Source organism: Borostomias antarcticus, assembly GCF_949987555.1.
Source record: "Borostomias antarcticus genome assembly, chromosome: 15".
Taxonomy (NCBI): Eukaryota; Metazoa; Chordata; class Actinopteri; order Stomiiformes; family Stomiidae; genus Borostomias; species Borostomias antarcticus.
In genome coordinates this window covers 20,625,076-20,640,359 of record NC_140248.1, presented here as the reverse complement: position 1 = coordinate 20,640,359, position 15,284 = coordinate 20,625,076, and the positions used below count along the sequence as shown (strand labels likewise).

Below are 15,284 nucleotides of genomic sequence, written 5' to 3'. Positions count from 1 at the left end.
CATATGTTATTGTATTATATATATATATATATATATATATATATATATATATATATATATATAATATCTTTATTCCACAAACAAAGCACTCAAATGCATGTAATATAATAACAATAATAATAATAATAATAATTATTATTATTTATTATTGGAGTCCAGTGGATTTTGTTCTATATTAAATGATAGCACACGAGAAGGCCATAACAGCTCAAGCAATATTGACAGCCAGCCGTCACATTGTAATAGGCTATGTATGAAAATAATTTATAATAATAGTAAAAATATTAGTACAGGTTGGGGAGGGGTGGTGATATGATACAGATATTGTGCATAATACAATGTAATTATATGCAGCTGCGCAAATGTGCATGTGGATGCCCATAATTTTGGAATGGCAGGAACCAAAACAATAACACCAAAAAGTGTTACTTTTCAATCGCGGACTGGGGCTTTAACATGGGAATGGAAGTGAAGCGTGCTTGCGCATTTTACATGGGCTGCAATGAAATTAAGATGACACGCTTTTTCTCTGAGTCAGCATCCACAGCAAAGTTTTGAAACTAAATACTTCAACTCACTGTTGCGTGGGCCCTCCACGTTTTCACATATGCGACAAAATGCGATCATTGGTGCTGATAATGTTGCAGCTAAGTAGACTTTACAGCTGCCCACAAACATACCAGAATAATTTTCAAGAAAGGAATTATCTCAAATAAATGGTCTTACCTCGTTACATTCTCTTCTTGTGTTGAGAGTGAGGACACTTCCCTCTAATAATCTATCTGGACTTCTTTTCAATGTCTGATCAGCCGGCAGCATGTTGTCATTGTAAGATGTGACAAACTTGAAGTCACTGGTGCGTGAGCCCGTTGTCAGGTACGCGTCATAATTGTAAGAACTCCGGAGCGTTCCTGTTCCATCCACCTCTGCATAGTTGGGAGGGAAATACCCGCTGGGAATGGCGACTGCTCCATCAAACAACAGTCTAGGTTTCCTCCTACGGCAAAACCTCACGGCCAATATTATAATGATGAAAGTCAGGAAGAAGGTGGAGACAGACACCAGAGCGATGATCAAGTAGGAGGTTAGTTTGGAGTCCTTCCCCTCATAAGACATGTCTTTCAGCTCAGGAACTTCAGCCAGGTTATCTGATATCAGTAAGTAGACAGAACAGGTTGTAGACATAGAGGGCTGTCCGTTATCTTTCACTGATATAACCAGGTTCTGCTTCATACTGTCAGAATCAGAAATGTCCCGCTGGGCCCTGATCTCTCCACTGTGGAGACCAATAGTGAAAAGTCCTGGATCAGTCGATTTAACAATCTGATATGAAAGCCACGCGTTCTGCCCAGAGTCAGCATCCACAGCTATCACCTTGGAAACCAGGGACCCCGCCAGAGCAGCTTTGGGGACCATCTCAGTCATCAAGGAGTTCCCTGCTGGAGCAGGGTATAATATCTGTGGAGAGTTGTCATTCTCATCTGTTATGAAGACACTCACAGTCACGTTACTGCTGAGTGGAGGAGAACCATTGTCTCTGGCTACAACCTGGACCTTGAAGCTCCTAAACTGTTCATAATCAAATGCTCTCACAGCATGGATCACCCCTGTGTCTCCGTTAATGGATACATATGAAGACACCGGGACACCGTTGACCTCACTGGGCAGTAGAGAATAGACCACTGTGCCGTTCTGTCTCCAGTCTGGGTCTCTGGCAGTAACAGAACACATAGAGGAGCCAGGCTTGTTATTTTCAGTCACATAGGCGCTGTAGGATTGTTCTTCAAACACAGGAGGGTTGTCATTTACGTCAGAGACAGATAGATGAATAGTCTTTGAGGAGGATAAAGGTGGGGATCCCTCATCCGTAGCAGTGATAGTTATGTTATAATCTGATATCATCTCACGGTCCAATTCACTGGTAGTTACAAGAGAATAGTAGTTTTTAATGGAGGGATTTAGCTTGAAAGGAACATTCTGCTGGATGGAGCAGCGGACCTGTCTATTTGCCTCCGAATCTTTATCCTGGACATTAATGATGCCTACCTCTGTACCAGGTGACACATTCTCAAGGATGGGATTGGTCAGAGACTTGATGAATATCACTGGAGCGTTGTCATTCACATCTGTAATTTCAATAGTGACTTTACAATTAGAGGCTGAACCTAAACCATCTTTCGCCTGCACGCTCATTTCATAGTATGTTTCGTCCTCAAAGTCAACAGGCCCCATCACCTTAATTTGCCCTGTTGTTTTGTTAATAGAAAACAGCTTTGACGCTTTGTTACTCAATCGACTCAATTCATACGTCACCTCGCCATTCAATCCCTCGTCTGCATCAGTGGCCGTAACGGTAGTTACAACAGTTCCCAATGGAGAATTTTCAGGCAAAGTGACTTTATATTCCTTCTGATTAAATACTGGGATATTATCATTCGCATCTAGAACAGTGACGTGTACATTTACAGTACCAGACTTCTCCGGAGTCCCACCATCAATTGAAGTTAGTAATAATGTCACCTCATCTTGCTCTTCACGATCCAACTCCTTCTGTAACACTAACTCACTGTATTTTCCACCGTCTGGGTTTGAATGGACAACTACTGAAAAATAGTCATTTTTTTCAAGTGAATATTTTTGAACTGCATTTTGTCCTATGTCAGCATCGTGAGCCTCGCTCAGAAGGAAGCGAGCTCCTCTATCGGCTGACTCCCTTATCTCTAGTTGAATACGATCCGTGGAGAATGTTGGTGAGTTATCGTTGATATCTTGGACGTCCACAGTGATGCGATGCAGTTCAAGCGGGTTCTCCAACACAAGCTCGTATTTCAAGGTACAAGAGACCCTCGGCCCACACAGCTCCTCCCTGTCAATCCTTTCAGACACAACTAAATCGCCAGTATTCAGATTTATATCTGTGTACCTTTCACGGCTACCATCCATATCCAAACGCGCCTTTCTGGATGAAAATCGTTTTGCATCCAATCCAAGATCCTTAGCTAAATTTCCAATTATAGATCCGCGTTTCATCTCCTCTGGCACAGAATATCTCGTGTCCGCACTGGTCGTACGCACCAAGAAAAGAAGAGCGAGACAGAGCAACGAGGACGAAACTCGTAAACCCATATTTCCAAAGACTTAGGCCTATAATGTCCACAGATTTTCAACGTTGCGTGGAATGTGTTATTCAAACGGAACAAATATTATTTGTTAGGCCTAATATATCCGGTAGTCTATCGTAGCCTATCCACCGCTGCACATAGCTTTGTCTCCCTTATCATTAAATATCTGCCCCTTTTGTAGGGCTGGACTGTATTTAAAATGTGTCCAACGGCCAATCCATAGTCAACAGCGACACTAAGAGTATTTATTTGAAAACTGCAATCTAAAAATGTAGGCAGAGATGTGTAGCTTGTGGCATTTGCGACTGAACACTCTTTGAACAGATCGAGAAGGCCTCCAGTGATTGCATCTAACTCGTTCACTTAAATAATTGCTTGCTTGCGGAACCAAAACTGTGGCTTATTTGCGTAGAAATGCCCTGACAGACGCTGTCCTTATGCGTGGTGCTGAAACAGCATACCAACTAAAGTGAACGTAAAAAGTAATATTTTGTCTTTGTCATTCATGGTAAAACCTGGAATTCACATATGTGTATGGGCACCCACACGCAAACGCGCCAGCACACACAAACATGCACGCACACACACAAACACATAGGGGCGTAATTTTTGCCAACTAACCACACACACACAGGTTTGTTTTATGTAAATCACGGCTACATTTGATTTGATTTACCAGTGTGCGTTACGAATCTCATATAAAACATACATTTTACGAAACAGTAGCCTCTCATTATAGAAGATAATCTGCAATGAGTAGCATCCCCCAAGTGCCAATTGGTCGCATACGTTCACTAGACTCGGACTGATACGAACACACAGGGGAGCTGTCTACTTCCTTGGTATTGAAAAGGGGCAAGGCTTCCCATGACAAATGAAGCTACTGTATCAGTTTTGAGGAATAGGGACGGATGATAGCATTTACGAAAGAAGAGAAGGTAGTAGCCTACACACCAATATATAGGCTAATTCCAAAAGTAGCATAGTCCCAAAATATATCCTAGGCCTAAAGACAATTTTCCTAGGCTTCAAATGATTTTAGATAAGACAATAGAGAGTTTTCTCTGACGAATCAGAACTTGATTACACTTTACCCAAGGCTCATTCTGCTCTTCTGCTCTTCATTCTCTAATTATGTGGGCCCTGGACGGTATCAGATATGCGTACGGTGTATGAAATGCGCTATAGTAATAACGTTTGACTTTATACTAAGAATTACATTAAAAGATAATTAGGCTACAACATCTACAGTAGTTCCAACCTCGCATTGTGGTTGGCATCGAAGCCGAGCCACAATATACCAACAGGTAAAATCACCGGTAAAAGTTTCACTCCGCTTTGATAGGCCTACATTGTATCACGACGTGATAGAGATTATGAGCAGTAAATGTACTGACATTTGAAAGGTTATTTTCTTTTTGTTGAAAGGTGACACACTTTGGGACACACAGGGCCTACTTTCATTAAGTTATATTGGTCGCTAGCTACCTAGCTAGCTCGCTCTGTTTTGGGGACCAGTCCAGCTGGCGTTGAATTGCCTATTAGCAGCGGTAAACAAAGTAGGCTACCGATTGCGAATGTCTGAAAGCAATGCAAATTAGCGAAATTGAACGCTGCAATTACAAACCTAGGTTTCCCAAAACAATTCAACGGCAGTGCTGTTGTATAAAAGCAATAACACACTCGAGGTCGTGCGTTGTCGTGGTTATTGGCACGGCTGTGCTGCCGCATAGCCTACATATTAGGCTATGCTGCAAAATAGGCTACAGTAGGCCCAAAAATATGATTTCTTAATTTTCACCAGAGAGGATTTCGATTAAATTGCCTTACCTCGTTCGAATCTCCTGTGGAGTTGAGTGTAATGATGCTTTCTTCTAATAATCTATCTGGACCTCTTTTCAGTGTCTGATCAGCTGGCAGCGTGTTGTAAGATCTGGCAAACTTGAAGTCACTGGTGCGTGAGCCCGTTGTCAGGTACGCGTCATAATTGTAAGAACTCCGGAGCGTTCCTGTTCCATCCACCTCTGCATAGTTGGGAGGGAAATACCCGCTGGGAATGGCGACTGCTCCATCAAACAACAGTCTAGGTTTCCTCCTACGGCAAAACCTCACGGCCAATATTATAATGATGAAAGTCAGAAAAAAGGTGGAGACGGACACCAGAGCGATGATCAAGTAGGAGGTTAGTTTTGAGTCCTTCCCCTCATAAGACATGTCTTTCAGCTCAGGAACTTCAGCCAGGTTATCTGATATCAGTAAGTAGACAGAACAGGTTGTAGACATAGAGGGCTGTCCGTTATCTTTCACTGATATAACCAGGTTCTGCTTCATACTGTCAGAATCAGAAATGTCCCGCTGGGCCCTGATCTCTCCACTGTGGAGACCAATAGTGAAAAGTCCTGGATCAGTCGATTTAACAATCTGATATGAAAGCCACGCGTTCTGCCCAGAGTCAGCATCCACAGCTATCACCTTGGAAACCAGGGACCCCGCCAGAGCAGCTTTGGGGACCATCTCAGTCATCAAGGAGTTCCCTGCTGGAGCAGGGTATAATATCTGTGGAGAGTTGTCATTCTCATCTGTTATGAAGACACTCACAGTCACGTTACTGCTGAGTGGAGGAGAACCATTGTCTCTGGCTACAACCTGGACCTTGAAGCTCCTAAATTGTTCATAATCAAATGCTCTCACAGCATGGATCACCCCCGTGTCTCCGTTAATGGATACATATGAAGACACCGGGACACCGTTGACCTCACTGGGCAGTAGAGAATAGACCACTGTGCCGTTCTGTCTCCAGTCTGGGTCTCTGGCAGTAACAGAACACATAGAGGAGCCAGGCTTGTTATTTTCAGTCACATAGGCGCTGTAGGATTGTTCTTCAAACACAGGAGGGTTGTCGTTTACGTCAGAGACAGATAGATGAATAGTCTTTGAGGAGGATAAAGGTGGGGATCCCTCATCCGTAGCAGTGATAGTTATGTTATAATCTGATATCATCTCACGGTCCAATTCACTGGTAGTTACCAGAGAATAGTAGTTTTTAATGGAGGGATTTAGTTTGAAAGGAACATTCTGCTGGATGGAACAGCGGACCTGTCTATTTCCCCCTGAGTCTTTATCCTGGACATTAATGATGCCCACCTCTGTACCAGGTGACACATTCTCAGGGATGGGAGTGGTCAGGGACTGTATAGATATCAACGGGGCATTGTCATTTACATCTGTAATCTCGACTATAACATTGGCAAAAGAAGTCAGTCCTGAGTTGTCTTTAGCTTGAATGCTCAATTCATGAATTGTTTCTCTTTCGAAATCTATTTTTCCAACAATGCTTATGTCGCCAGTTTTAGCATCAAGTGAAAATAAGTCTCCCAATTCCTCTGAGGTGGGTCCAAATCCATACGTCACTTCTCCATTTGTCCCCTCATCTGCGTCTGTAGCAGAGACAGTAATAACAACAGAACCTACTGGCGAGTTCTCAGGCAGATTCACTTTATAGACATTATGACTGAACACTGGTTTATTATCATTTGCATCGAGAACAGTGACGTGTATAACTACAGTACCAGATCTCTGAGGAGTCCCTCCGTCAACTGCAGTAAGCAGTAATGTCAGTTCTTGTTGTTGCTCACGATCTAGCTCGTTCTCCAAGACCAACTCGCCATACTTTCCACCACTAGGATTTGTGTGAACGTCCAAACTAAAGTGTTCATTCCTTTGTAATGTGTAGCTTTGGACAGCGTTGAGGCCTATATCTGCGTCATGAGCCTGATTTATCGCAAACCGGGCGCCTTTGTCTGCCGACTCTCTGATCTCAAATTTTACAAATTCTGTTCCAAACTGAGGAGCGTTATCATTTACATCTTGTATCTGCAGGATCATGTTATATATTTCTAAAGGATTCTCCAGCACTATTTCATATTTTAAGGTGCAGGAAGGTCTCCTAGCACAGAGCTGCTCCCTATCTATAATTTCTGCGACAACCAATTCACCAGTGTTCAGATTAATATCACAATAGCGTTTGTTGTTACCATCAGCACCTAAGCGAGCCTTTCGTGAAATTAGTCTTTTGGCGTCCAATCCCAGATCCTTGGCTATATTTCCAATTACCGACCCGCGTTTCATCTCCTCGTTAATAGAATAGGTCACATCTCCGTAGCTGGTGCGGAAGAGCAAAGGAAACAAAGCCAGACAAAATATGGAAAAACAAATCGAGGAGCTCCTGCATTCCATGTTCAAGAAAGACGTTTCAAATCTTTATCATCTGGGAATCAAATACCATCAGGCAGAATTACGTATTGTCCGTATGAAACACAAACAACCAAGTGTTCTTTTCAGTGCGAAGCCAACACGACGTTTTGGTCTTATTGTATAAGTGGGTGGAGAGAAACATGTACGCTACAGTAACATCAATTGCTGGTAGATAGCGACACTCGGTGTAATTCGTTAAAATTGCAGGAAAATGTTTTCTAGACCAGGCACTCCGTCTCAATGGTTATTCCTAAGAAGTAGCCTATATGCCTACCAAGATGGCAGTGGCTTGTAGCCTGAAACACAAAGCGATACTATTTAATTCCAATGGATGCAAACTATCCTTTCACGTCAGTATTCATAACATAGCTCAGGGCTGCAGCTCAGCTTGAGGCTGAGGAACTAAGTATTATTTAGAACGCAGGCTGGATCCAATCAATAAACTAAATACTATTAAACAGTAATGTGCACAAGATGCTCAGAATAAGGAAGGCACTATCCAGTAGTCTCTCATCAAGTAAGAGAGAAACGTTCACAGACTATTCTCCAATAAGTAGCTTCCCGCTAGTACCAAAGCAGCACAGGCAGCTACAAACACTCGGGAGCTATCCATGGTACTGAAACAGGCCAAATGTAGCTAGTTGTGGAACAGAGACGACATGATTCGTGGATAAAAATAAAATACAGTTCTTGAACATTTAATAGGCCTTCATAAAAACAAGTTAGTTCCAAGGCATTCCAAAAGTAGATAGGCTATGCTACATCCTCGCTCAATTTTTAGGCCTAACGATAGTTTACACACGCTGTAATGCATGTATTTTAATCAGATGTAATGACTAAAGCGACGTGTAATCTGGTTTTAACAAGAAATTGATGAGCCAATATACACTTTATACAAAACGTATTAATCCGGTTTTGAAAAAAAAAAAGACTTCAAATTTACTGTTGCGTGGGCCGTCCACGTTTTAATATATGCGCCAAAATTAGGTCATAGTGCCGGTTATGTTGCGGCTAAGTAGACTTAAAAGCTTCCCGACAATATAACTGTTAATTTTCACATGAGAAAGGATCTCAAATAAATTGTCTTACCTCGTTCAGTTCTCCTACTGTGTTGAGAGTGAGGAACCTATCTGGACTTCTTTTCAGTGTCTGATCAGCTGGCAGCGTGTTGTCGTTGTAAGATGTGACAAACTTGAAGTCACTGGTGCGTGAGCCCGTTGTCAGGTAAGCGTCATAATTGTAAGAACTCCGGAGCGTTCCTGTTCCATCCACCTCTGCATAGTTGGGAGGGAAATACCCGCTGGGAATGGCGACTGCTCCATCAAACAACAGTCTAGGTTTCCTCCTACGGCAAAACCTCACTGCCAATATTATAATGATGAAAGTCAGGAAGAAGGTGGAGACAGACACCAGAGCGATGATCAAGTAGGAGGTTAGTTTGGAGTCCTTCCCCTCATAAGACATGTCTTTCAGCTCAGGAACTTCAGCCAGGTTATCTGATATCAGTAAGTAGACAGAACAGGTTGTAGACATAGAGGGCTGTCCGTTATCTTTCACTGATATAACCAGGTTCTGCTTCATACTGTCAGAATCAGAAATGTCCCGCTGGGCCCTGATCTCTCCACTATGGACACCAATAGTGAAAAGTCCTGGATCAGTCGATTTAACAATCTGATATGAAAGCCACGCGTTCTGCCCAGAGTCAGCATCCACAGCTATCACCTTGGAAACCAGGGACCCCGCCAGAGCAGCTTTGGGGACCATCTCAGTCATCAAGGAGTTCCCTGCTGGAGCAGGGTATAATATCTGTGGAGAGTTGTCATTCTCATCTGTTATGAAGACACTCACAGTCACGTTACTGCTGAGTGGAGGAGAACCATTGTCTCTGGCTACAACCTGGACCTTGAAGCTCCTAAACTGTTCATAATCAAATGCTCTCACAGCATGGATCACCCCCGTGTCTCCGTTAATGGATACATATGAAGACACCGGGACACCGTTGACCTCACTGGGCAGTAGAGAATAGACCACTGTGCCGTTCTGTCTCCAGTCTGGGTCTCTGGCAGTAACAGAACACATAGAGGAGCCAGGCTTGTTATTTTCAGTCACATAGGCGCTGTAGGATTGTTCTTCAAACACAGGAGGGTTGTCGTTTACGTCAGAGACAGATAGATGAATAGTCTTTGAGGAGGATAAAGGTGGGGATCCCTCATCCGTAGCAGTGATAGTTATGTTATAATCTGATATCATCTCACGGTCCAATTCACTGGTAGTTACCAGAGAATAGTAGTTTTTAATGGAGGGATTTAGTTTGAAAGGAACATTCTGCTGGATGGAGCATCGGACCTGTCTATTTCCCCCTGAGTCTTTATCCTGGACATTAATGATGCCCACCTCTGTACCAGGTGACACATTCTCAGGGATGGGAGTGGTCAGAGACTGTATAGATATCAACGGGGCGTTGTCATTTACATCCGTTATCTGGACTATAACATTGGCAAAAGAAGTCAGTCCTGAGTTGTCTTCGGCTTGGATACTGAATTCATAAATTGACTCTTTTTCGAAATCCATTTCTCCAACGATGCTTATGTCACCCGTTTTGGGATGGAGGGAAAATATTTTCTTCACATCGTCTGAGATGGGACCAAATCCGTACGTCACCTCTCCATTTGCCCCCTCGTCTGCGTCAGTAGCAGACACAGTAATAACAACAGAACCTACTGGCGAGTTCTCAAGCAGATTAACTTCATATATGTTCTTGCTGAAAACTGGTTTATTATCATTTGCATCGAGAACAGTGACGTGTATAACTACAGTACCAGATCTCTGTGGAGTCCCTCCGTCAACGGCAGTAAGCAGTAATGTCACCTCTTGTTGTTGTTCACGATCTAACTCTTTCTCCAAAACCAGTTCGCTGTGCTTTCCACCACCAGGATTAGTATGAACGGCCAAACTAAAGTGTTCATTCCTTTGCAATATGTAGCTTTGGACAGCATTGAGGCCTATATCTGCGTCCAGTGCCTGGTTCACAGCAAATCGGGCGCCTTTGTCTGCCGACTCTCTGATCTCAAATTTAATAACTTCTTTCCCAAATTGTGGAGCGTTATCATTTACATCTTGTATTTGCAAAATTATGTTATGCAATTCTAAGGGATTCTCCAAGACAATTTCATATTTCAAGGAGCAGGAAAGCCTCCTAGCGCAGAGCTGCTCCCTATCTATAATTTCACCGACGACTATTTCACCGGTATTCAGATTAATATCACAGTAGCGTTTGTTGTTACCATCAGCACCTAAGCGAGCCTTTCGTGAAATGAGTCTTTTGGCGTCCAATCCCAGATCCTTGGCTATATTTCCAATTACCGACCCGCGTTTCATCTCCTCGTTAATAGAATAGGTCACATCTCCGTAGCTGGTGCGGACGAGCAAAGGAAACAAAGACAGACAAAATAAGGAAAAACAAATCGAGGAGCTCCTGCATTCCATGTTAAAGAAAGACGTTTCAAATCCTAATCATCTGGCAATCAAATACCATCCAGGCAGAATTAGGTATTGTCCGTATGAAACACAAACAACCAACTGTTCTTTTCAGTGCGAAGCCTACACGACGTTTTCCTCTTATTGTATAAGTGGGTGGAGAGAAACATGTAGGCTACAGAAACATCAATTGCTGGTAGATAGCGACACTCGGTGTAATTCGTTAAAATTGCAGGAAAATGTTTTCTAGACCAGGCACTCCGTCTCAATGGTTATTCCTAATAATCAGCCTATATGACTACCAAGATGGCAGTGGCTTGTAGCCTGAAATACAAACCAATACTATTTAAGTCCAATGGATGCAAACTATCCTTTCACGTCAGTATTCATAACATAGCTCAGGGCTGCAGCTCAGCTTGAGGCTGAGGAACTCAGTATTCTATAGAACGCAGGTGGGATCCAATCAATAAACTAAATACTATTAAACAGTAATGTGCACAAGATGCTCAGAATAAGGAAGGCACTATCCAGTAGTCTCTCATCAAGTTAGAGAGTAACGTTCACAGACTATTCTCCAATAAGTAGCTCCCGCTAGTAGCAACGCAGCACAGGCAGCTACAAACACTCGGGAGCTATCCATGGTACTGAAACAGGCCAAAGTTTACACTGAGGTATGCAAATGTAGCTAGTTGTGGAACAGAGACGACATGATTCGTGGATAAAAATAAAATACAGTTCGTGAACATTTAATAGGCCTTCATAAAAACAAGTTAGTTCCAAGGCATTCCAAAAGTAGATAGGCTATGCTACATCCTCGCTCAATTTTTAGGCCTAACGATAGTTTACATACACTGTAATGCATGTATTTTAATCTGATGGAATGGCTAAAGCGACGTGTAATCGGGTTTTAATAAGAAATTGATGAGCCTATATACACTTTATACAAAACGTATTAATCCGGTTTTGAAAAAAAAAACTACTTCAAATTTACTGTTGCGTGGGCCGTCCACGTTTTAAGATATGCGCCAAAATTAGGTCATAGTGCCGGTTATGTTGCGGCTAAGTAGACTTTAAAGCTGCCCGACAATATAACTGTTAATTTTCACATGAGAAAGGATCTCAAATAAATTGTCTTACCTCGTTCAGTTCTCCTACTGTGTTGAGAGTGAGGAACCTATCTGGACTTCTTTTCAGTGTCTGATCAGCTGGCAGCGTGTTGTCATTGTAAGATGTGACAAACTTGAAGTCACTGGTGCGTGAGCCCGTTGTCAGGTACGCGTCATAATTGTAAGAACTCCGGAGCGTTCCTGTTCCATCCACCTCTGCATAGTTGGGAGGGAAATACCCGCTGGGAATGGCGACTGCTCCATCAAACAACAGTCTAGGTTTCCTCCTACGGCAAAACCTCACGGCCAATATTATAATGATGAAAGTCAGAAAAAAGGTGGAGACAGACACCAGAGCGATGATCAAGTAGGAAGTTAGTTTTGAGTCCTTCCCCTCATAAGACATGTCTTTCAGCTCAGGAACTTCAGCCAGGTTATCTGATATCAGTAAGTAGACAGAACAGGTTGTAGACATAGAGGGCTGTCCGTTATCTTTCACTGATATAACCAGGTTCTGCTTCATACTGTCAGAATCAGAAATGTCCCGCTGGGCCCTGATCTCTCCACTGTGGAGACCAATAGTGAAAAGTCCTGGATCAGTCGATTTAACAATCTGATATGAAAGCCACGCGTTCTGCCCAGAGTCAGCATCCACAGCTATCACCTTGGAAACCAGGGACCCCGCCAGAGCAGCTTTGGGGACCATCTCAGTCATCAAGGAGTTCCCTGCTGGAGCAGGGTATAATATCTGTGGAGAGTTGTCATTCTCATCTGTGATGAAGACACTCACAGTCATGTTACTGCTGAGTGGAGGAGAACCATTGTCTCTGGCTACAACCTGGACCTTGAAGCTCCTAAACTGTTCATAATCAAATGCTCTCACAGCATGGATCACCCCTGTGTCTCCGTTAATGGATACATATGAAGACACCGGGACACCGTTGACCTCACTGGGCAGTAGAGAATAGACCACTGTGCCGTTCTGTCTCCAGTCTGGGTCTCTGGCAGTAACAGAACACATAGAGGAGCCAGGCTTGTTATTTTCAGTCACATAGGCGCTGTAGGATTGTTCTTCAAACACAGGAGGGTTTTCATTTACGTCAGAGACAGATAGATGAATATTCTTTGAGGAGGATAAAGGTGGGGATCCCTCATCTGTAGCAGTGATAGTTATGTTATAATCTGATATCATCTCACGGTCCAATTCACTGGTAGTTACCAGAGAATAGTAGTTTTTAATGGAGGGATTTAGTTTGAAAGGAACATTCTGCTGGATGGAGCAGCGGACCTGTCTATTTCCCCCTGAGTCTTTATCCTGGACATTAATGATACCCACCTCTGTACCAGGTGACACATTCTCAGGGATGGGAGTGGTCAGAGATTTTATAGATATAAACGGGGCATTGTCATTTACATCTGTAATCTCGACTATAACATTGGCAAAAGATGTCAGTCCTGCATTGTCTTTGGCTTGAATACTGAATTCATAAATTGACTCTTTTTCGAAATCCATCTCCGCAAGTATGCTAATTTCGCCAGTTTTGGGATTGAGGTAAAATAATGTCTTTACGTCGTCTGAGGTTGGTCCAAATCCGTACGTCACCTCCCCATTTGCTCCCTCGTCTGCGTCAGTAGCAGACACAGTTATAACAACAGAACCTACTGGCGAGTTCTCAGGCATATTAACTTTATACATGTTCTGGCTGAAAACTGGTTTATTATCATTTGCATCGAGAACAGTGACGTGTATAACTACAGTACCAGATCTCTGTGGAGTCCCTCCGTCAACAGCAGTAAGCAGTAATGTCACCTCTTGTTGTTGTTCACGATCTAACTCTTTCTCCAAAACCAGTTCGCTGTGCTTTCCGCCACCAGGATTAGTATGAACGGCAATATTAAAGTGTTCATTCCTTTGCAATATGTAGCTTTCGACCGCGTTGAGGCCTATGTCTGCGTCATGTGCCTGATTCACAGCAAATCGGGCGCCTTTGACTGCCGACTCTCTGATCTCAAATTTAACAATATCTTCCCCAAATTGTGGAGCGTTATCATTAACGTCTTGTATCTGCAGAATCATATTATGTAGTTCTAAAGGATTCTCTAGGACCATTTCATATTTTAAGGAGCATGAAAGCCTCCTGCCGCAAAGCTGCTCCCTGTCTATTATTTCAGCGACGACTAGTTCACCTGTGCTCAAATTAATATCACAATAGCGTTTTTTGCCACCGTCAACATCTATGCGAGCTTTCCGGGTCAACAGTCCTTTGGCATCCAGTCCCAGATCCTTGGCTATATTTCCGATTACCGATCCGCGTTTCATCTCCTCGGGAATAGAATAGGTCACATCTCCGTAGCTGGTGCGGACGAGAAAAGGACACAAAGCCAGCAAAAATATCGATGGACAAATTGAGACGCCCTTGTATTCCATTTTCAAGAAAAACATAGTCAAATTCTAATCGTGTGGCAATCAAAGACCATATAATCCAGGCAAAATATCTACTCACTGTGTGTCTAAAATATAAACAGCCAACTGTTCTTTTCAGTGCAAAGCCTACACAATCCTTTCGCCTTGTATTGTAGAAGTGGGTGGAGAGGCATATAACATCAATTGCTGGTAGATAGCGACACTCGGCGTACTTCATTAAAACTGCAGCAAAATTAGACTAGCCCTCATAATCTCAATGGTTATTCCGCATTCCTAATGAGTATAGGCCTACCGAGATGGCAGTAACTTATACTGTACTCTGAAAAAATAAATGCCTATTGAAGTCAAATTTATTCATAGATGCAAACTATCTTTTCACGTCAATATTCATAAGAGAGCTCAGGGCTGCAGCTCAGCTGGTTGATGAACTAGGTGTTATAGGAAGTAGGCTAAATTATGAATGAACTAAGTACTATGCCGAGTAAACAGTAATGTGTGCAAGATGCTCAAAATAAGAAATGCACTATCCAGTAACCTCTCATCAAGGAGAAGAGACAAGTTCACCGACTGATCTGCAGTATAAATTATCCCAAGTGACAAGTACTCGCACGTCACGTTCACTACACTCAGACAGATACACGAGGGAGCTCTCCAGAGGCCGTGGTGCTGAAACAGGCCAACGTTTCCACTGAGAAATATAGCTAACATGGACGGACAAAACAATTTGCGAATGTATTGGCTGGTGTTATCATAGGCATGTATGAAGTTCCAGACGTCATATCCTTGCTCAAAGTCTAGGCTTGGCGGAAACCCACTAGTGGCACAAGCGCCCAGACGCTTTATTCCGTGCGCAGATTTGAGCACAACTGTCCCCACGGCCCCACAAGAGGCCATATTTCG

The 15,284-nt window shown here is 43.0% G+C and overlaps 3 protein-coding genes across 3 annotated transcripts in view; all 3 read right to left on the bottom strand.

Moving 5' to 3' along the window:
* pcdh1g18 (protocadherin 1 gamma 18) overlaps positions 1-3,045 on the bottom strand; it is a 145,233-nt gene extending 142,188 nt beyond the window's left edge. The window contains exon 1 of the mRNA XM_084449489.1: positions 727-3,045. Coding sequence (XP_084305615.1) covers positions 727-3,030 — 2,304 coding nt within the window. The 5' untranslated portion in view covers positions 3,031-3,045. The remainder of the gene's footprint in view (positions 1-726) is intronic.
* A 580-nt stretch (positions 3,046-3,625) lies between these two features.
* On the bottom strand, positions 3,626-10,793 carry LOC311318937 (protocadherin beta-16-like; the record flags this gene model as incomplete). The annotated part of the gene is made up of 4 exons (XM_084450372.1): positions 8,466-10,793; positions 6,128-6,311; positions 4,953-6,001; positions 3,626-3,637 (listed from the first exon to the last, which is right to left on the bottom strand). Exons 1-4 carry the CDS (start codon positions 10,752-10,754, stop codon positions 3,626-3,628), a joined length of 3,534 nt encoding a protein of 1,177 aa, XP_084306498.1. The 5' UTR covers positions 10,755-10,793.
* A 439-nt stretch (positions 10,794-11,232) lies between these two features.
* On the bottom strand, positions 11,233-14,318 carry LOC311318935 (protocadherin gamma-A4-like; the record flags this gene model as incomplete). The annotated part of the gene is made up of 2 exons (XM_084450369.1): positions 11,991-14,318; positions 11,233-11,292 (listed from the first exon to the last, which is right to left on the bottom strand). The coding sequence occupies exons 1-2, from the start codon at positions 14,277-14,279 to the stop codon at positions 11,233-11,235; spliced, it is 2,349 nt and encodes a 782-aa protein (XP_084306495.1). The 5' UTR covers positions 14,280-14,318.
* Between the last annotated feature and the right edge of the window lie 966 nt (positions 14,319-15,284).